Below are 22053 nucleotides of genomic sequence, written 5' to 3'. Positions count from 1 at the left end.
GCGTGTGTGCATATATGTAGGTACATATTATATACACTTATATTTTGTGTGCATGAGTGTCTATTGGGGAATACATGCTCAGGCTTGCTACTGGTTGTACCTGAGGACATGGAACTGAGCAGCCTCTTCTCTAACAGGCCAGCTAATTCAACAGCTCCTAACAGCTGAAGTTGGGAGGGACTTCCCTGCTCAGAGCAGGTTGCTCAGGAATGTACCCCATCAGTTTTTTAAATACCTTCAAGGATGAGAATTCTACAACCTCCATGGGTAACCCACTCCAGTGTTTACAACTCTCACAGTAGGGGTTTTTTTCTTACCTTCAGGTGAAATTTATTGTATCTTCATGTGTTCTCCCTGCTTCTCCTTATACTGGATACCACTGAGGAGAGTCTGGCTCCCTCTGTCTTACTCCCTCTCATCATACACAATGCTAAGAGTTACCCAAACCCAAATCTCGAGGCTGAACAGTCCCAGGAACTCACAGCCTCTCATAACCGATGCTCTGATTCCTTCAAAATCACTGGACTTGCTCCAGTACATCCACATCCTTCTTTGCACTGGGGAGCCCAGAATTGGAAACAATACTCTGGATGTCTGGCCAGTGCTGGATAGAGGGGAAGAATTGCCTCCTTCCAGCTACTGGTGATACAGTTGCTAATGCAGCCCAGATACTGTTGGCATCCTCTGCTACAAGAGCATGGTACTGCTTTAAGTGCATCTTGGTGAGAGAGCCAGAGGGAAGGTGACCTGGGGTTTGTGAATAAAGGTGGTTTGGTGGGGGATGTGATGGTTGGAGCACACCTAGGGCCTAGTGATCACAAAATGATCGAGTTCTCAATCCTCAGAGAAGCAAGAAGGGGATCAGTAGAACTGCTACCTTAAGATTTCCAGAGGGCAGACTTTGACTTGTTTAGGAAGGTGGTAGCCAGTGTCCCTTGGGAGACAGTCCTGAAGGGCAAAGGAGTTCAGGAGGGAAATCTTAAAGGTGCAGGATCAAACTGTGCAAAAAGATGAGCCGATGAGGCAAAAGATTGTCCTGGCTGAACACGGAACTTGTAGTGGAGCTCGGGAGGAAAAAGGGAATTTATGATCTTTGGAAGAAGGGTCAGGCAGCCCATAAGAATTACAAGGATGTTGTGAGGTCATGTAGGGAGAAAATCAGAAGGGCCAAGGCTCAACTTGAACTTAAGCTAGCCACCATTGTAAAAGATAGTAAGAAAAGTTTCTACAAATGTATCAGCAACAAAGGGAGGGCTAAAGGGAGTCTTCACCCTTTAATGAATGAAAGGGGGAAAGTAGGGAATAAGGATAAGACTGAGATTTGTAATGCTTTCTTTGCCTCAGTCTTCAACAGTAAAACCAGCTCTTCTCTAGGCACCCATCCACCTGAGTCAGAAGACAGGGATGATAAGACAAAATGAAGCCCTCTTAGTCCAAGGGGAAGTGGTGTGTGACCTTGACACACACAAGTCAGTGGGACCCAGCCAAGGGTGCTGAGGGAGCTGGCGGAAGTGCTCACCAAGCCATTCTCCACCATATACCAGCAGTCCTGGCTCATCAGGGAGGTCTCAGCAGAATGGAGGATGGTAAATGTGACACCCCCCCATCTACAAGAAGAGACAGGAGGAACATCCTGGGAACTACAGGCCTGTCAGTCTCACCTCAGTGCAGGGGAAGGTTCCGGAGCAGATCATCCTGAGTGCCATCCTGAGGCATATACAGGATAACCAAGGGTTCAGGCCCAGTCAACGTGGCTTCATGAAAGGCAGGTCCTGCTTGAACAGTCTGATCTCCTTCTATGACAAGATGACCCGCTTAGTGGATGAGGGAAAGGCTGTGGATGTGGCCTTCCTGGACTTCAGTAAGGCCTTTGACACAGTCTTCCACAGCATCCCTCTGGAGAAACTGGCTGCCTGTGGCTAGTCTGAGATGGGTGGAAAACTGGCTGGATGGCCAGGCTCAGAGAGTCCTGAATGGAGTTAAAGCCAGCTGACAGCCAGTCACCAGTAGTGTTCCCCAGGGCTCAGTGCTGGGGCCTGTTTTGTTTAACATCTTTACCACTGACCTCAATGAGGGGACTAAATGCACCTCCAGTGAATTTGCTGATGACACCAAGCTGGGTGGAAGCGTAGATGTGCTTGAGGGTCTTCAGAGGGACCTGGACAGGCTGGAGCAATGGGCTGAGGCCAATTGTCTGAGGTTTCAGTGTGAGGTCAGTGGTTGGACTTGGTGAAAGATCACCAAGTCTTAAAGTTCTTTCCCAACCATTGTGATTCTATGAATATGACCTGGAAGTCCTTCCCTGCAAAGCTGCTTCTCAGCCAGTCAGGCCCCAGCACATACTGGTACATGGGGCTATTCCTCCCTAGTTGTAGGTCTCTGCATTTCCCTTTGCTCAACTTCATCAGTCTCTTCTCCTCACATTTCTCTTGCCTATTAAGGTCCTTCTAAATGATAGCACAAGTATCTGATGTCTCAACCACCCCCAATTTTCTCTCATCTGCAAGGACAGGCTGAAGTTTTACATATGCAGGATGCAGGGTCATAAACCCTGATGAGGCTGACACGAGATTATCTTCTATGCCATGTAGCAACTGTATTATGTATGCTCTGTACTCCATGTTAAAGACATCTATTACTAGGACTGAACTTGATGATATACTAACAAGAGTCCCAGGTAGAGCTTACCTTGTCAGCTGGATCTTACTTCAGCTGCAGTGACTGGAGCAGCTGAGGTATGCACATGCACTGGTTCCTTGTGTGTACTCTGCTGTTTCTCACGTTGAACAGAAACCAGCCTTGCTTTAAGTTACAGTTCTTTAAATCTTTGCTTCTTAACCCTTCTGTCTTTTATAATTAAGCAAGATGTCCCCAGGAGCAGGAGTATTAATTTATAGCCTTAAGAATTGGGAGTGTTATACAATTATGGTGATAGCAATCTACAGCAAGAGATTGCTGAATGGCACTTGCCTCCTTCACCAACCTAGACTTGACTCAAGCACTGAAAAGTAAACATTGAGGTGATGATTCTTCCCAGGTAGGAGAAAGTCTGAAGAACGTCAGAATAACCCTGGACAGGCTACTCTGCAGAGGAAGGAAGTGCTACTCATGTGTTTCATCAAACTAAAGCAGTAGCTTCTCATGCTTCTGATGGTTCTGGAATAAATACAGGAGCTGTAAAAAGATGGACTTGGCTAACAGATGGATACAGCTGTAACTGAGCTTAAAGAGTCTGAAGTGACCAGCTGCATATGTATCCTTTATTCCTAATGCAATTGCATCTCCATGCGAAGTCTGCAGTTAAACAGATGAAGACCATTGGCAGAAATCAGTAAACATCGATGTAGCTGGAACTTCTGTATGCTAAAGTCAAGGTCCCAATGATACTTGAAATAAGCAAAATAACTCCAGCACAGCCTGCTCTGCCACAGGTTTATTTACAAAATATTATTTACAGTTTAAAACTATCTTGAGCTCTGATAAATAATATTTCCTCCACAGAGAAGGAATAAGACAGACCAGCTACACGTTCTTCTGTTACAAATACCTTGTCTTTGTACTATCCTCTCTTCAAAAAGGGGCAAATTAAGTACCTAAAGGGGTTTCCGTCCACGGCACAAGCAAAGGTACTTTACAAGTACCGCGGCACAAGTTGGAGACGCAAGTGTGCGTGTGTAAAACAGCAACACGGTGAGGTTATGTGATCACATGAGCTACAGCAGGGTGTGCTGCTACTCCCAGCTTACCCTCCAAAGAAAATCCACCACAAATTGGCAGGAACAGCTGAACTAAAAAATGCATCTCTTACCAGCAGCCTTGTGAAAGACTGAATAGTTGGTTCCTGTTGTAAAATAAGGAAGACAGAAGGCTGCTGAAGTGAGAAGAGATGTATGTCAGGGAGTGAGTGGGCCCAGTCTCTACACATCTGTGTCCTTGTGCATGTTCCCTGAACGTCTCAGTCTACCTGAACTCTCCTCTCCAATCTTAAAACATTATCCGCTGCCTCTAACTCACTTTGTATGCACAGAACAGACTACAGAAGACAGGGCTGAGAACAGTTTCTGATACCCATGCTCCGAAACTTCCTGATGGCTACTGTAGAGCCACAGCAAGGAGGAACAGAAATGAGAGAGGTGGTGCTGCCTTATGAGCCTCTTCAGTTCTGGTTGTTTTGCTTTACTTGTCCCAGTCACTCATTTGGAAGCAATTGCCATAGGAATGATTCCAAGTGATATCTAGTAAGAATGGGCATTTAGCAGGCTTGAGAGCAATGACTGATCACTCCTTAAAGCCTTGGATGCTACACAGGATCCTCTTCTGGTGGCCTGGAAGTGACACTCCCATCTGTTTCAAGTCCCTGAAGAAAATGTGAAAAGAAAGGAAAAAAATTAATTGCTGTTCTTGTTCCTTGGGGCCCTGGGATGTGGGTAAGGGCAGAGACAGTTGCCAAGCATTAGTTCAGAAAGTTTCCTTTCCCTCAGCCTACCTTTCCCTCCTAGTCCTACCTTTTCTCTAGTGGCAGGAAACTTCTAGATATTCCTGCCCTTCCCTGGCTACCTCTGCCCACACAGTGAACTAGCTTCTCTCACCTCATGGCTAGGCCTGTGCTCCCATTAAATCAGGACTGTGTCCATGCCAGCTTGTGATGTGGGCCATGTCTCACTCCTTTAGCAGGTCTGTCCCTGTCCTCTGTTACCGTGCCTGCCTGATGCAGGGCAGGGGGAGCATCACTAGTAAATCTGGAGTCTGAGGCAAGAAAATTATCTTATAAAGTCCAACGAGGGTGGGGAGAGGGTTCAGGGTAGAGAACTGTCTGTTGTCTATTGATTCCCCTTGCTCTTTGTGTCCAGTGTGATTTCAGAGCAGCTCAGTACCCTGAAGAGCTTCAAGCATGGACAGTTAGTCAATTAATCTCACAGTTTGGGCTGAACTCAGTGCTTCTGGGATGATTCCTCCCTTTTTAGGGTAAGAAGCCAGTCCGCTTCCATTTAACTATAGAGAGAAGGAGGCAGAGAAGCCTTCCAGGACAAGTGCCTGTTGGGGTAGCACAGGGCCAGCTACAGTTCTTTGCAGCAGAGCCTGGGGTGCCTCGTGGGAGCTTAGTGTGCCCTTACTCAGCAGTGAGGTCCAGGATGGATTCCATGGTGTCAAGGCCGGCCGTGCGGAAGTTGGAGATGTAGCGCTTCATGCGAATGGATTCCAGCCACTCGGGGATGGAGCGATAGGGGATCCCATCAGAGCCACTGCAGCTGGGGAGCCGGAGCGTGACCCTGAGCACAGGCAAAACCCACATTAGCCAGGCAACCACCTCAAATGGACAGCACTGTCAGCAGCCAAAGGGCAAGGACCCTCTGCCAGGGCTAGGCTAATATATCTGCATGGTGAGGTCAGACCTCCCAGGCCAATGGCCATGCCCTCTGGCACCTTGAGAGAGAGAACACCGCTATCTTCTGCACACAGAGCATTCAAGGGATCTCTTGCCAGCCTGCGTTGTCAGAACTACCTCAGCTGTCTAGAAAATAGAAGACTAAAAGGGGACCTCATCAACACCAGAAAGTACCTAAAGGGTGGATGTCAGGAGGATGGGGTGACATTTTTTTCTGTAGTGTCCAGTGACAGCACAAGGGGTAATGGATATCAGCTGGAATACAAAAAGTTCCACTCAAACACAAGGAAAAACTTTTTCCCTGTTCAGGTGAGGGAGCCCTGGCACAGGCTGCCCAGGGAGGGTGTGGAGTCTCCTTCTCTGGAGGTTTTCAAACCCACCTGGATGCGTTCCTGTGTGACCTGATCTAGGCGGACCTGCCTTGGCAGAGGGGTTGAACTGGATGATCTTTAGAGGTCCCTTCCAACCCCTGCCATTCTGTGATTCTACCTCTCCTCCTGCAAGACAAAGGGAGGTGACCTCTCCTCCTCCAGTCACAGCCTGCTTACCTGGGATCAAAGTCTGCGATGGGCCGGAGGAGATGGGGACTTGAGATGAAATGTTGCAGCTGTGCCCGGATCTCCTGAAAATGAGGCCTCCTTATCCGATCGTGTGACCAACAGCTCTTCATGAGCTCATAGAGGATAGATGGGCAATCCACAGGTGGGGGGAGGCGGTACCCATCCTCTAAGCTTTTCATCACCTGCACAAAGGACAGAGAGAAATCTGTCTGAGAGCAGAGAGGGTGAAAGAGGATCCAGAGAGCTCTGTGGGGCTAGGAGCAGGCAGTTCACCATTTTGGACAGTGTGCAATCAGGGAAGGCTTGAAGCAGGTTATGTGTGTATGAAGCAGGGTTTGGGCAGCACAGGATCAGGACACCAGAGGGATGCCAAAAAGTGAAGTGGCATATGCACATGCTGCCAACCCTTTACTAACTTAGCTCCCATTTATCATTCAGGGCTCATGAGATGTGAGGACTAAATGATCCTGGCACAGGCCTGGTCAGAAAAGGGGAACCAGACTGGACATAATTTCAGCAGCATGTGCTAACCTCACAATGTGCTGAACCTAGAACGAGAGCAGACATAATATTCCAGAGGCAGAGGAAGGGAGGAAAAAGCCTCCACCCAGAACATCTCCAGACCCAAAGGCCATAGGTGATTTAATAAGTATTTAGTTTGGCTTATTGCTGTTGACACCTGAAAGTGGTTTAGAGGCCCAAATGCCTATTGCCCTTGAATTGGTTGCACTGATGTTTAACACAGGGGGAGACACAGTAGTCATGTGTTCAAGACTGCAGGCTGAGGGAGACCTACAGAAGTTGGGCTTATGTGCTTTCATTATTTTTTTTAAATCAGCACTTGAGCTCAGTGTCTGTTACCTCTTGGTTGGACATTTCCCCATATGGCTTGTCACCAAACGACAGAACCTCCCACATGACAATTCCAAAGCTCCAGACATCACTGGCTGATGTAAAAATCCGATGAGCAATGGCCTCTGGGGCTGTCCATCGGATAGGAATCTTACCACCCTGTGAAAGAGCAGAAACATAGGGTATCCAGCATGTAACATTGAGTTGTATTTCTCCAGTGCTTTCACACAAGGAGCTTACAAAGTGGTTCAAAGACTGGGCACACTTTGCTCAAAGTAAAGTGTAACCCACTCTGGGGAAATTTCTCAAAAGCACAGAAACATCCTTGGGAAGGGAGTGAGTTTAAGACCTGTGTTCACTTGAAAGTACACAAAACCACTGCTGTGGAAGTAAGAGCCTGACACCAGTCACAGCCACAGCCCTACTTTGAATGACACCAGACTTTAGAATCACTGGAACTTTGACCTGTAGATGCCTCTAGTCCAAATCCATCTTCAAAGCTAGATTTAGTTAATCGAGTCCAAAAGATCAGACCTCTTATTTTGCTCATTGCAAACCCACAATCTTTCTGAATCTCTGAGCAAACAACATCAATATGGACTCCAGATAGAAAAGTATCACCTTCTGAATCATCTGCACCATGATTTCCAGTTTTACTATAGGTTTCCCTCAAGATTTTCCATCCAAATCTTCCCCTAGCCTGGTGTTTTCTATTGTGAAGAAATCCTGCCATTCTTATCTGTCAGAATCTCAATCCCCCTGAGACTGCAGTTCATTTACAAGACTGAGAGACTGTTTTTGCTTTACCTTAGTTTCATAGGTTCCCTCTGCATCGTTCTCCAGTATTCGGGAGAGACCAAAGTCAGACACCTTGCACTGGAGACTGCGTGTTACCAGGATGTTGCGAGCAGCCAGATCCCGGTGCACGTAGTTGTGTTCCGAAAGATAGCTCATGCCAGAGGCTATTCCCTGCAGCATGCTCACAAGCTGCACAGGGCTAAATTTTTCCTCATTCTCCTGCAAGGAAGAAGAAGTCAGAGAAGACCTGGGTCAAGTGACATCAGTCTGCTTGGTTTGTAGCTACTGGCCTTATGAACTTGCAAAAGTGGGCATGGGTGAACAAGTGAAAAGGCAACACCGCAGCCCAAAGGACACAATGGGTTCTTACTAAGGGACCGGCAGGGGTCTCCAGAGTCAGCATTAGGCACCTGCAAAACTTCAGCTACCAAAGACAGCACTCTGGACACCGAGAAAACTGGGTAGTATCCAGCTTCAGCTGGAAAAGTTAGGGAGGAGAAAGGAAGTGGATGTCTGGATCTTATTTCTAGTCTCCTTTTAGGGTCCTAAATCTGGGTCTAGTGCAAGCTCTGGCAGTGCACAAGCCTTTTACAGATTGGAATCTCTCACCCGGAGGAAGGTGTCCAGCGCTCCATTTTCCATATACTCAGTGATGATCATCATTGGCCTCCCTTGAGGAAGACAAGAAAAGTGTTAGCCTGTTTGTAATTCTCCTACTCTTGCCCTTTCATGCTCTCTCTACTCACTGTCTGAACAGAGAGAACCGTATCCATATCTGGAACACAAAAAGTTCCACTTAAACATAAGACAAATCTATTTCACTGTTCAGGTGAGGGAGCCCTGGCACAGGCTGCCCAGAGGGGTTGTGGAGACTCCTTCCTTGGAGGCCTTCAAGACCTGCCTGGACATGTTCCTATGCAACCTGATCTAGGTGACCCTGCTTCTGCAGGAGGGTTGGACTAGATGATCTCTAAAGGTCCCTTCCAACCCCTACCATTCCATGATTCTATGATATCCAACCCTCCACCAGCAATCCCACTCCACTGGCACAGCTGGCTGACCCCTCTCCTTAGACCTCCCCAACAATTTTGCATTCCTCCTTGTGTCATACATATAACCTTAAAGCATCCCTTATGCTATCCCAACTTCTCATCCACTCACCAACCCAGGAAGATCTCTCCTAACACTGTTGGAAATCCATATCTCTCCTCCCTTCCTCATCATCTGCCACAGGCCAACACAGCAGTGCCTGTCTTCTCCCTGCACAGCGCCTGTCTTCTCCCTCCCTCTCTGGCAGCACCCTCTCTAAGAACAGTATGAGAAATGCAGCAGTTTCTGCTCTCATTCCAGGACTCTCTCCCACACACTCTTACTTTTGGTGACAACTCCTTCCAGACGCACAATGTTTGGATGATTGAATTGCCCCATAATCGTCGCCTCACGCAGGAAGTTCCACCACTGTGAGTCTGAGTAAGTCGACTTCAGCGTCTTGATGGCGACCACGGTACGTTCTTTCCCTGGGAGCCGCAAGGACCCACGATAGACCTCCCCAAACTCCCCTGAGGACAACCAGAGGCAAAAGATCACAGATGAACATGGGAACAGGCACCAAAGTAACAGTGTTGGGGGAATGGAGAGATGGAGTGACAAGTAACTCACCCTCTCCAATCACATTCTCCATAGTGACGCAAGAGACGTCCAGTTCTTTAGTGAATTCCAGTACCCCTCTGCTGGGGTCATCGTATGGTTGCAGGTCCACATAGGGTTTCAACCAGACCTTCTCTATGGTAAAGAAAAGAGCAAATTAAACCCATCAACTCCTTGGGACAAGCTTTGTAGGGCAAAGCTATAGAAGCAGAGGTGAATCCATAGTATTCTGACAATGGCAGTAAACACACGTACCATACATTGAAGACCAGAGCTGTCACGGGAAGAGGTAAATTATGTCAGAAAATCCATGCCAGTGGCTGGTTTGAAACTAGTGTTTCTTTTCACTCTTTTCCAACCCCCTCCATGCCTCTGGTTCTGTTACCCCTTTGAAGCTCACCTCGATCAAAGCCTGAAGTGTTGTAATCTGGCCGTGCTTGCCTCCGACGAGCCTGTCTGCAACACAAGCCATGAAAATAAAATCCTCAGAACATAGCAAAGAGAAAAGCTTTTGGTGTATGCCCCAGTTGGTCACAGACAGAGTTCAGGGTAGTGCAGAGCAAAGTGGAACCAGACACTGCACTTACTTGGTAGAGTACAACTAGCAAGAAAAGGTAATGCTTTGTTTACATTTAGAAATGGAGCTTCATTTCCACGCAGGTAGTTTTGTTCAGCCTTCTGCTTGCTGAATTACATTTGAGTTTCTATTTAATTTATGTTTCTGTACATTTTCAGTACAATATCTGATCTTCTTAAAACCAAACAATAGCAGCCTTATAGACATTTAGAAAGGAAGTCAAATTTTGTTCCTGACTGGAGATCCACTGCAGTAATGGTAGATGGAAAATGGTCTGAAATGACTGGATACGTGTATTGCCCACTTAATTGATCACCACCTATAGAAGTGATTGTACCATAACAGTATTTTCATTCATCTGTCATGACAATGGTATGATAGTGCTGGGTGATAACAAAACTGAGAAATCACCACATTTTCCTCTGTCCTAGACAACAAGCATTATTTTACAGACATATTGTCATGTTTTTGTGTGGAGCGATTTCTGATAATGGGGAAGGGGCTGTAAAGATAGCTCCTGTAAGAAGTTGTTTAAAACTCTCTCCAGCTCTGAGCCAGACCCACTTCTGGGGCTGAGCCAATTAGACACCTCCACAATCCCTTTTTAAGAAGAAGAAGCCAGAAGAAGAAGCTGCTCCCTGTTCCTTCTTGTTCTGTTCTTTCCTTCTTTTCTGGCTGGTGGTGGTGCAAGGAGCGGGAAGAGAGAGAGAGGCAACCATGCAGATCTCAAGGTCAATGAGGGAAAAGAGGAGGAGATGTGCTGGAGCAGAGACATCCCTGTATCCTATGGAGAGGACTGGTGAAGCAGTAATTTGTTTGCACTTCATTAAAGACCCTGCATTGGGGCAGTGACTCACTTCATTAAAGACTCAGTGCCAGGGGCAGTGACTATGTCCAGAAGAGGCTGTCCCCCATGTGAGGGACCCCGTATTCACAGAGGCCGTAGCTGCTGGGAAGAACCCACACCAGAAAAGTTTGTTAAGGACTGTGTCCCATGGAAGGAACTCTGCATTGGAGCAGGGGAAGAATGGGAGTCATCCTCCTCTGAGAAGAGAGAAGTGGCAGAGCCCACCTGTGAGAGACTGACCACATCCCCCATTCTCTGCCCCCCACAAGCCACTGAGCAGAGAGGAGGTAGAGATATCGGGAGCAGTGAGCTGGGCCCGGGAAGAAAGGAGGGATGGGGGAGGGAGATCTTAAAGTGCTGATTGTAATATTCTCATCATCCTGCCCTGGTTTTGCTTTTTGTTCTGTTCTGTTTCTTGTAGGGAGTAGAATAAACTTCCCTGACTTTCCTCTCTAAGTCAAGTACTGGAGTCTCTTTTGCCTGGATTGTAATTGTCATGAGCTCTTCCTGCCCTTGTCTCAATCTACAACATCCTTGGTTATCTTTCTTCCTCCCATCTCGCTGAGGCCTTTGCCATCCTAAGGAGGATGGGGGTGGGTGGGGGATAGTGAGCAAGAGATTGTCATGGTGCTTCTTTTCTTCTGTCCGGGCAAAGCCATGACACATCAATTCCTCCAATCCTTCTAATCCAAATTACTTATCGAGACTCATTCCTTCATGCTGCAAGACATTACTTACTCTTTCATCTCTAACTGACCTCTACTTATCCTGTGAGAAATCAGGGACTCTCTCCCTTTCTCAAGCTCCCACAGCTCAGCAATTCCTGCATTTATACCTTTTTCAATACCAAAAATCAACACTTACTTTCGCCGAAAGATAAGAAGTCCCAGAAGCAGCCCAATAAAGAGTAGAACTCCGAAGATAATAGAGACTATGACTCCGCCAGACAGCGCTCCTGTGTCTGCAGAAACAAAGAGAAAGGACATATCACTTAAAAGACCAAGAATTTTTTGTCTGGAATGTAGTGAACACCTTCTATCATTCTGTGGTATCAGCTAAGCTATGGCCATTTGTCTTCCAGGCAGCAGAGCCACCAGATTTGAGGGCTATTGCTATTCATGTGCATGAAGCACCTTCTGGTGGATGTCTACATTTTAGCTACAGTCCTGTTCTTTTAGTTGATTAATTTATCCCTATGCCTGATTACCCACACAAATTCCATGACACTTTAAAAATCAATAGATGTTCCTTCCCTCCCACTCTGCTTTCAGATTGGACCCTGCTCTTAGCTGACTTAGACTATGGCACAGTAAATACATGATTTTCCCCAGCAGCCTAACTTGACTCTCTTCTTGTTTATGAAATTAATTTCCCTCTCATCTTCCATCAGTATCTGGGCTTGGCCTTTTGCCTAATTACTTTGACAGAAACCACTATCTGCTTAGGACTTTTGAAACAGGCAAGTTGCAGACTGACTTACGAACTTGCAGTCTCACGTCCTGTTCCTGCTTTCTCAAAACTAAGCATCAGGTCATTTCATTTTGTGACTGGATAGCATTCAGTTTGCACTCAAATAACACAAGTTGTCTCCTTCCATTTAGATTTTCAAGCTAAAGCCATTCATTTCCATACAGTGTATCTGAATTCATCAGAGGAATTGCCAAGGGACCTTTGGCAATTTTGTTGTCTCTTTAAACATTACCCATAGCTTTAAATGCTATTTAAAAAAACATTAAAAATACATTAATGGAAAGTGTTGATACCCATATATAATGAGAACCTATCTTTTAAAATACTTTCACTGAAGAGATTTAGGAAGACATCCAGAGGAAAGAAAATGCCTAAAGACTTTTTTTCTATAAATGAGATTTTAAAGCAAGGAACAGCTCGTGTGACATAGATAACTCTGTCTGGAAGTGTTTCCTAACATCCAGAGTCAACAGCCAGCATCTGTAAAGCCTAATTAACAATTATTATTCATGTTCAATTTGATGCTGACTCATCTCACTAAAAGTCTTAAAAATCACCAGCTTAGTTAAGCAGAAATCAAGAGGCAGAGCTAACATGGGGGTTTTTTTGTTAAAAAGGCAGGATTTGGAAGGTGAAATAATATATTTTATTTATAAAATGGACAAACTTTCAGGTACGTGGCACTTCTGCAGGAAATTAAGGGATCTAAATTACCAAATTAAGCATTTAAAAAAATTGCCTCTTCTTGCAAATCTTGTTCCATTAATATCCCTAGACCCCTACAGATAAACAATGCTTCTCATATTATCAAAGAACTCACTTCAAATGAAACCTTGCTGGCACTTCTTTTTAATCCCTTTAATATTCAAAATACCTTTTTCTTGGCACGATGAGGTAGAATCATAGAATCATGGAATCCTAGAATGGTAGGGGTTGGAAGGGACCTTTAGAGATCATCCAGTCCAACCCCCCTGCAGAAGCAGGTTCACCTAGATCAGGTCACATAGGAACGTGTCCAGGCGGGTCTTGAAGACCTCCAAGGAAGGAGAATCCACAACCCCTCTGGGCAGCCTGTGCCAGGGCTCCCTCACCTGAAGAGTTTTTGTGGAACTTTTTGTGTTCCAGCTTCATCTCATTACCCCTTGTCCTGTTGCTAGCTATAGCAGAAAAAAGGGATGTCCCAACCTCCTGACACCCACCCTTTATAAATGTTAATAGGATCTCCCCTCAGTGTCCTCTTCTCCAGACTAAACAGCCCCAGTTCCCTCAGACTTTCCTCATATGAAAGATGCTCCAGTCCCCTGATCATCTTGGTGGCCCTGTGCTGGACTCTCTCCAGAACTTCCCTGTCCCTCTTGAGCTGAGGAGCCCAGAACTGGACACAGGATTCCAGATGAGGCCTCATCAGGGCAGAGTAGAGAGGGAGAACAACCTCCCTTGACCTGCTGGCCACACTCTTCTTGATGCATCCCAGGATGCCATTGGCCTTCTTGGCCACGAGGGCACATTACTGGCTCATATTTAGCTTATTATCAATCAGGACTCCCAGGTCTCTCTCTGCAGAGCTGCTCTTCAGCAGGTCGACCCCCAGTCTGTACTGGTGTGTGGGGTTGTTCCTTCCCAGCTGCAGGACTCTGCACTTGTCCTTGTTGAACCGCACGAGGTTCCTCTCTGCCCAACTCTCCAGTCGGTCGAGATCCCGCTGAATAGCAGCACAGTCTTCTGGGGAATCAGCCAGTCCTCCCAGTTTGGTGTCATCAGCCAACTTGCTGAGGGCACACTCTGTCCCCTCATCCAGGTTGTTGATGAAGATGTTGAACAAGACTGGCCCCACAACACATCCTTGTGGAATTCCACTGGCCACAGACCTCCAACTCGACTCCATGCCACCCTCTGGTTGATCACCACCCTCTGGACTCTGTCGTTCAGCCAGCTCTCCATCCACCTCACTGTCCACTCATCCAAGCCACACTGCTTGAGCTTTCTGATGAGGATGTTATGGGACACGGTGTCAAAAGCCTTGCTGAAGTCAAGGTAGATGACATCCGCTGCTCTCCCCTCATCTACCCAGCCAGCTATGCACTCATAGAAGGCTCTCAGGTTGGTCAAGCAGGATTTCCCCTTGGTGAAGTCATGTTGACTCCCCTTGATAACCATCTTTCCCTTCATATGTTATAAACTGTGATAAACCTTTATTTTTAAAAAAGCGTAATCTTGATGGAAGTATTTTCTAACACATCTAAGGCACATCTTAACTTATCTATTTTCCACAGGACCTTTATGATACGTTATTCTGTGGGATAAAAATCATTTATGTCATCATCATTTAGTGCTGCGACTTCATGAAAAATTTTACCAAATGCTCCTCATGCCAAAAAAGGCCCCAAAAAAATCTTTAATTAGAATTAATTATATTATATTGCAACTACAGTGTCACAATTCCTTATCAGTTTTTACACAGTCAACAGTTAAGGCATGCCTTTTCTTTCTTCCATGTCCTTATTTTATTACAATAAAACTAGCCTTTGAATAGCATAATTTCAACAGATCTAGTTCTAAAATTATCCATAGGCTCAATAGGAGCGTCTGTGAATGTGTGGAATGAAGAGAGAGCAACCTCCGTTACAGAAAACTATTGATAAAGGGGAAGTCTCTGGGTGACTCAGGGAGGGATGTTGTATGTGAGGCCTGTATAAGATGTTCTTTGACATAGGACAAAGGTCTTGTGGCCTCAAGAGCTTGGCTTTCTACACTTCACACTTTGATGAAGAACGTTTTTCAGCAGGACATATCATCTCTCTGGGCAAAGTTACATTTAGCGGTCAGATTACAGAGAGCGGAAATGATAAAACTAGAAAAAAACAGTGGTGAGGTCCTTTGAGCTCTCCTTTTCACTAGTAACTTTCACACAAAAGGAAGCATATGGTAATCATTTTGCTAACACTCAAACTTAGAAACACTAGAATCATAAACGTCCTTCGGGAGAACTAAGTAATTTGCTGGTACAACACACAAACACAACAAACAAACAACAAACAGACTGATCAGTTCTGAATGGGAAAGTACAGGTAGATTTTACATGTCAACAAGGGAATGGGATAAATGTCTCCTTGTTCTACATTTTCACAAAGCTTGGCCCTGGTGACAAGGAGCTCAGGACCACGGTGTCTGTGCCTTTATAGCTAGCAGAACACATAAAGAGATCTATGTACCACAGGAATACAGTCTGATGGGAGAAGTGAGTTTACCCCAAACGAGAGGTTGTCCTTTACCTGGTGGAAGGGTGCGGAATTCCTGCTCTGGGGAGTAGGGCCCAGGCCCAAGGGGTGTAATGGATCTGACCCGAAGCAAGTAGGCTGTGTCTGGCTGCAGATCTCTCAGGGTGACGTTTGGCTCAAGAAGGTGCTTTACTGTGTAACGTGCCTCTTCTCCCTGCAGAAACCAAACAGGGTTAAGTAACAAATACACACCGAATGAAGAGGATGCCACCATCCCTTTGGGTGAAAAAGGGAAGAACAAATTAGGAAGGCTTCACCTTCTCAAAGAACATGACCTCATACTCCACTGAGGTCCAGCTGCGCTGCCGTGGGGCAAGCCAAGAGATGGAAAGACTACTGTCATCTCTTTGTGTCAGGATAAACTGTGATACTGTTACTGGAGCTGCAGGGAAGAGAACAGAGAACATCAGGAAGGAATACAAACATAACGCAAACTAGGCCCTCGCTCCACCAGAAGCATTCCCTTTCCTTCTCTGGTCACATCATGCAAATGAAACTGACTCTCATTGCCACTGCCACATCTTTCTCTTCTGTGGTGAAAGAGATGTGAGGTCTCCAGCTGTAATTAACTGCTTTCTGTAAACAGCATGTTTCTACCCCAACAGTGGAAGCATAACTTTGTTTGTCCCTCCAAAAATAATCAGCATTCCAAGAAATTATTTAATCCAGCACTGCACTGCAAGTGTTCAGTTTGAAATCAAATGTTAGGATTTTATGCTCTTACGGCAGCATGAAAACAAGTATCTTATGTGATTTATGAATGCAGCTCCCATTTCTTAAGGGCTTGGTGAAATTCAGTGCTCAAAATCTCTCACCTGTGTGCTGTTCATGAATTAAAAGATAATTCTCAACAGTCTGCAAGGACTGAAGAGTCAAGCCTGGTTCTCTCCTTGTCCTTCATCACCAGCAGGAAGTGATGAGATGAGCCAAAACTGTTTTTCTAGCTCATTGTGCTTGCCTCTGCATAGTATCAGGAGAAAAAATCGTACTTTGTCACTAAATCAGAACTTGGGGAAAGCACCAAGGCCTGTTGAGCAATGCGCTATCACTTAGCTATAATCATGTACCACAGCGTTCTGGAAAGTATTCACAGGACAGCCAATGTAGCCAGCTTGAAGCTAAACTATAGAAGCGTGTCAAGAACTTGCATGTTATTAACATCCTCATTTCTCCATGCTTTCAAAGTGGTTTTTGGGTCTGGGGATATTTTTCAGTTACTGGAGGGTTTCTGTTGTGTTCAGATGGATTTTTTGCAATACCCGAGTCATCGGGAACATTTCATGCCACAGTCACTGTTCTATTCCTGTCACACAGGTCACTTGGGCTGCACTATGCTAGCGTATGACAGGGAAGGCTTTATACTCCTCCCCCGTGCTAAGTCCTTGTTGGATTCATAGCCCATGGTAATGACTGCTGCTGCTTTGACTTGCAGGGCATATGGCTGATGGACTTTTACATGGCAGAGGTACCTTAAAGCCCTTATCATACCACACCAACACATAGATAGAAGGAGAAGGTGGAGAAAGTTTAAACATTCACAGAGATTCCTACTCCTTTTCCTGACAAGCAGGAAGAACCCTCCGCTTCAGCTAACCTGCATGTCCAACTGCGACCCAGACAGCTGGAGCACTTCTCTGTGGAGCAGTTCTCTGTGAAGAAGGTCCCATTCCTGAGACACCATTATGGGCTTCCACAGAAAATGTGTAGTTGGTGTAAGCTTCTAGGCCATCTACTTCCACAGCAGGTTTAGTGAGACCAGAAGCACTGGGGGAGAACATGACGCCAGCCTCACACGGCTCACACGACAGGAAATGGCAGCGCTGACAGAAGACCGTGTAAGTCAGGTCCTTCCGCCCTCCGTGGTCGCTGGGTGGCTGCCACCACAGGCTCAGCTGTGTGCCAACAAGGGAGAAGCTGACATTACGGGGTGCTGAGGGAGGGCCTGCAAGAAGCATGAAAGAAATTATTAGATCCAGCTTTGTTAATACCCAAAGTACTGTGTCAGTTTCCCATCTGATGATGCATTTTGATTGGAGCCCTCTGTCCTCCCAGCCTCTCCCTCTCTGATCTCTCATCAGAATGATCTAGAGCATAAAGTCTTATGAAGAGAGGCTGAGGGAACTGGAGGTGTTTAGTCTGGAGAAAAAGAGGCTGAGGGGAGACACAATCACTCTCTACAACTACCTGAAAGGAGGTTATAGGGAGGTGGGGGTCAGTCTCTTTTCTCTAGTAATGAATGACAGGACAAATGGGCTCAAGTTGTACCACAGGAGAGTTAGACTGGAGATTATGACGAACATTTTCACTGAGAAGCTTTCTAAGACACAGGAAAGGGCTGCCCAGGGAGGTGGTGGAGTGGCCATCCCTGGAGATATTTAAAAGATGTGTAGCTGAGATGTTTAGGGACATAGTCTAGTTGTGGGTGTGACGGTTTTGTGTGGGGCTATTTTTTGCTTGGTATCAGGTGAAGGGGGCTGCAGCAGTGCTTCCTCCATAAACAGTTCTCAGACTTTCTCCTGATCTGGGTTTGCATCCACCTCCAGCCCGGCCGGGCTGATCTGGCACCTCTGCCATTACTATTTAAGAATGGAAATTTGAAGTCTGTAGGAGGAGGTGGAAGGGTCAGGCAAGATGGAGATGACCATGCGGACCCAGCAGTCAGAAAAGAAGCAACGGAGGAGCAATGCCAGAACAGAGACACCCTTGCAGCCCATGCAAAGAGGTAGAGACCCACTGCCAGAGAGGACTAGAGGTAGAGGCCCCATGACAGAGGGGGTGAAAGTTGGAGACCCCAAGTCAAAAGGGATGAGCAGTTTGGACCCTGATGCAAAGGAAATGAAGTGGAGCTGCAGCGTCCCGTCAGAGCGGCCCAGGCAGGGCTGCCTGGCATGTGAGGGACCCTGCACTGGAGCAGCGAGGAGCTGTGAGGAGCCTGCCTGCCCTGAGGAGAGACAAGTGTCAGGAGCCATTGGGAAAGGACTGGCTGAAACCCTCATTCCATGCCCCCAGAGCTGCTTACGGAGGGAGGAAACAAAACACTGGGGTCAGAGCTCTAAGCCTAGGAAGACATGAGGAGTGCGGGGGAAAGGGATCTTAAAGGGCTATTTGCACTTCCATAATTCGCACTACTCTGTATTGTTTTTCCATTGGATAATTCTGTTACGTTTTGGTTGGAGGTGGATTAAATTAAGTTTTGTTTTCTCCTTGTAGTCTTGCCTGTTTTGTCTGGGATTATAAGTGGCAATTGGGTGACAGAGCACTGGAACAGGCTGCCCAGAGGGGTTGTGGAGTCTCCTTCCTTGGAGGTCTTCAAGACTCGCCTGGACATGTTCCTGTGTGACCTGATCTAGGTGAACCTGCTTCTGCAAGGACGTTGGACTAGATGATCTCTAAAGGTTCCTTCCAGCCCCTACCATTCTATGATTCTATGATCTTGGTCTTTTGTTCCTAGCAGGCCTAAGCCACGACAGTGGGCTTGGTAGTGTTAGGTTAGTAGTTGAGCTCAATGATCTTAAAAATCTTTTCTAACTGAAACAAATCTATGATTCTATCCCCATTTCCCAAAGTTCTGTTTCCTCCCATCTCTTTGTTCATGGAATCACAGAATGATTTTGAAGAGATCTTCAAAGATCACCTAGTCCAACCTCACTGCCATGGGCAGAAGCTTCTTTCACTAGATTAGCTTGCTCAAGGCCCCATCCAACCTGGCCTTGAACACTCCTAAACACAGAGCATCAACAGCTTCTCTGAGCAACCTGTTCCAATGTCTCACCGCCTCCACTGTAAAAAGTGTCTTCCATACCTAAATCTACTTTTTCAGTTTAAAACCGTTGCCCCTTGTCCTGTCACAGGCCTTGGTAAAAAGTCTTTTACACCATTTCCCTTTAAGTATTGGAAGGCCAACAAGAAGATCTCTCCAGAGCCTTCTCTTCTCCAGGCCGAACAACCCCAACTTTCTCAGCCTGTCTTCATTAGGAAAGGTGCTCCAGCTCTCTGATCATTTTTATGATCCTCTTCTGGACTCACTTTAACAGGTTCATGTCACTTTTGTACCGGAGATGCCCAACCTGTGCGCAGCACTCCAAGCGGGGTCTCACAAGAGCAAAGGGAGAGAATGATCTTGCTCGACCTGCTGGTGATGCTTCTTTTTATGCAGCCCAGGACACGATTGGTTATCTGGGATCCAAGTGCACATGGCCAGCTCCTGTCCCATTTTTCTCCCACCAGTATCCCTAAGTTCTTCTCTGCAGAGTTGCCCTTAATAAGTTCATCACCCAGTCTGTTTAGACATTGTTCTTTGTTTCTCTCTGCAACTCACGGGTGCAAGCAATGTTCTGTCCCTCCGAAGGTGCTCGGTAGAAGCCTGTATTGCAGGAACAAGACGTAGCCCCTGGCTCATTGGACGAGCTGTTGGGGGGGCACTTCAGGCAGTGTTTAGCCTCCAGAGAGTGACGGTAAAATCCTCGCTGGCAGGCTGTGAAGAGACAAACAAGTCAACATAAGATCAGTGATAACTAAGATCAACAAGAAACTACCTACCAGTTTTGTTCAGTTTCTTTAACACTCCTTTATCTGCTTGCCATTTTTTTTTCCATTTTCTTAGCTCACAGAAATATTTAGTTTGGAGAGGACCCTTGGAGGTCACCTAGACCAATCATCATCTCAGAGAGAGGAGATGGAAACTCAGGGTAGAATCAATGTTATGATAGGACTCATAGAGTAAAGAAGGGGGATCTCATTCCTCATGGATACTGTATGAAAACAGGAGCTGGTGAGCCTCAAAGACTTCTTTCAACATAAATCCAGACTGGTACCTCTCTTGCCCTTTAAGCTGTCCACACCATAATTAGCTGCAAATACTAGTTGTAAATACTCCAAGTCCTTGTACTCAGAGTCCTCTGCTTCCTGACTTCATATGGGAAAACCAGGGATCTTTTTAGCTGGAGCATCTTTTCTGATTTCAAGTGTTGTACCAAAGCATAACCTAGCAGGGCCCTGGAAATATCTAGATAAGTATCAGTTCAGTATAAGTATCAGTATTGAGTGTAACTGGCTACGAAGTCAACATAGACTGCAAGGGAGTAGGTGCCACATGCCTTCTATTTGCACTCTGACAAAAATAAGCAGACACATCTTTCTCTAAGAATAACATCTGACACTGATTTTACTGCATTACTATTAGCTTGATCTACAAAAGAACTGGTCCACTAGCCATCTAACAGGTCAATGCTTCACCTCTGTAGGTGTGTGGTGTATAGCAGGGAGAAAACAAGGGAGGGAGGTCGGAATAACCTGTGAATGTGATGGTTTACCAGTCTCTGCTAAATGAATATGTCATCATATGTTCTTAAACTAAAGAAATGAACAACCTATCACTAATCAGATGGCTGAGGAATGCATTCACCAACTCTGCCATGGCTACCACCTTGCATTTAACTTGAGCATTGAGGGAATGACCCTTTTTATATTGCCCTATAAAAGCAACAATGTCCTGTGTAATCCCTCAGGAGATCTCAACAGAGAAAGCAATCTGCTCAAGAGTCAGACACAAATGACTTACTGTGGTAGAGCACAGTGTAGGAAATGATCCTTTATCCAGAACACAAAAAAACAATCCAACCCTTACCACTATGTAACACAGATGGACCTGAGGGACCTAAAAGAACTTCCATGAACACAGGCCAAACAAGACTCCTTCCTCACTATCAGTTTCAGGAAGAGTCATTATCCTCACTGTACATTGAAATATCTCTCTAGATTGTCATCAGAGAAGAGGCTTCATCGCATTCCTATTGGTCCCCTTTCTTGCCCTGGGACGCACTGGATGATGACAACTGGCACATCAGTTGCACAGTAATACCATGACACAGCCACTTGCAAATACCGGACCCTAAAGACTTGCAGCAGTGATGTCTAAAGAGTACAGAAAGGAAAAATAATCACAAGAAGTAGAGGTAACTAGCACCTTCTGATTTCAGCAAATAATAGAATCCCTCAGGAAGGTCTATCATTCTGAGTTACAATCATGTAACTGAGTGGTCAGTGATAGCAAAGGCTGTTGAAAGACTTAAAAGGGTCAAACATTGATTGTCACCAGCCCAAAGAGACTCTACTTGAAAAACAGACAAGGAGAAGAAAAGTTACTTTGATCTCTAGATTGCTCATGACCAAGAATGCTTTCAAAGGCTGGAGTCAATATGCAAACTTTGCGGCCTCCTGCCACTTTGCTCCAGCATAAGACTTCAAAATCCCCAACATTGAATCAGTTTGGGCCAGGACAGCTTTGACAGCAACACGCAAAAAATAAATGAAGTGCAAGGCTTGTATAACACAAGAGGTTCTGGTATTTCCAGGATAATAAGACCTGACATAAATTTGGAATGACATACACATCCTCTTATTTTGAGACTGAGACAGTCAGGAAGTAAATTAGGGAAATCTGGGTTTGGAGACCTTTGCAAGAACAGTTAGCTACAACCCAAAGACAGCCTCTGCTCCTCTGGGCCTCAGCTCCAGTGCCACACTAACCCACAGGCCACATCGGCTTTACCCACCAGCGGTGCTGAGGCCCTTCAAAGCAGAGGAGCTGCCTCACAGACAAGAGAACTGCACAGGGGGCATCAGCGCAAAGGGACGAG

At 46.0% G+C, this 22053-nt stretch overlaps 1 protein-coding gene across 1 annotated transcript in view; it reads right to left on the bottom strand.

The window, feature by feature from the left end:
* Positions 1 to 3427: 3427 nt before the first annotated feature.
* The window catches only part of EPHA1 (EPH receptor A1), a 38783-nt gene continuing 20157 nt past the window's right edge, over positions 3428 to 22053 (bottom strand). Inside the window, exons 5-18 of the mRNA XM_062006270.1 lie at positions 19734 to 19889; positions 17010 to 17357; positions 15673 to 15797; positions 15410 to 15569; positions 11532 to 11628; positions 9644 to 9699; positions 9256 to 9378; positions 8970 to 9155; positions 8206 to 8267; positions 7606 to 7815; positions 6808 to 6957; positions 5935 to 6128; positions 5115 to 5270; positions 3428 to 4357 (exon numbers count right to left, since the gene is read on the bottom strand). Of these exons, the coding sequence (XP_061862254.1) occupies positions 4279 to 4357; positions 5115 to 5270; positions 5935 to 6128; positions 6808 to 6957; positions 7606 to 7815; positions 8206 to 8267; positions 8970 to 9155; positions 9256 to 9378; positions 9644 to 9699; positions 11532 to 11628; positions 15410 to 15569; positions 15673 to 15797; positions 17010 to 17357; positions 19734 to 19889 (2102 nt within the window). The 3' untranslated portion in view covers positions 3428 to 4278. The remainder of the gene's footprint in view (positions 4358 to 5114; positions 5271 to 5934; positions 6129 to 6807; positions 6958 to 7605; positions 7816 to 8205; positions 8268 to 8969; positions 9156 to 9255; positions 9379 to 9643; positions 9700 to 11531; positions 11629 to 15409; positions 15570 to 15672; positions 15798 to 17009; positions 17358 to 19733; positions 19890 to 22053) is intronic.

The sequence above is a fragment of the Colius striatus genome, chromosome 1, assembly GCF_028858725.1.
Source record: "Colius striatus isolate bColStr4 chromosome 1, bColStr4.1.hap1, whole genome shotgun sequence".
Classification (NCBI taxonomy): Eukaryota; Metazoa; Chordata; class Aves; order Coliiformes; family Coliidae; genus Colius; species Colius striatus.
The sequence above is the reverse complement of the archived record's forward strand: the minus strand, read 5'-3'. Positions and strand labels throughout refer to the sequence as shown.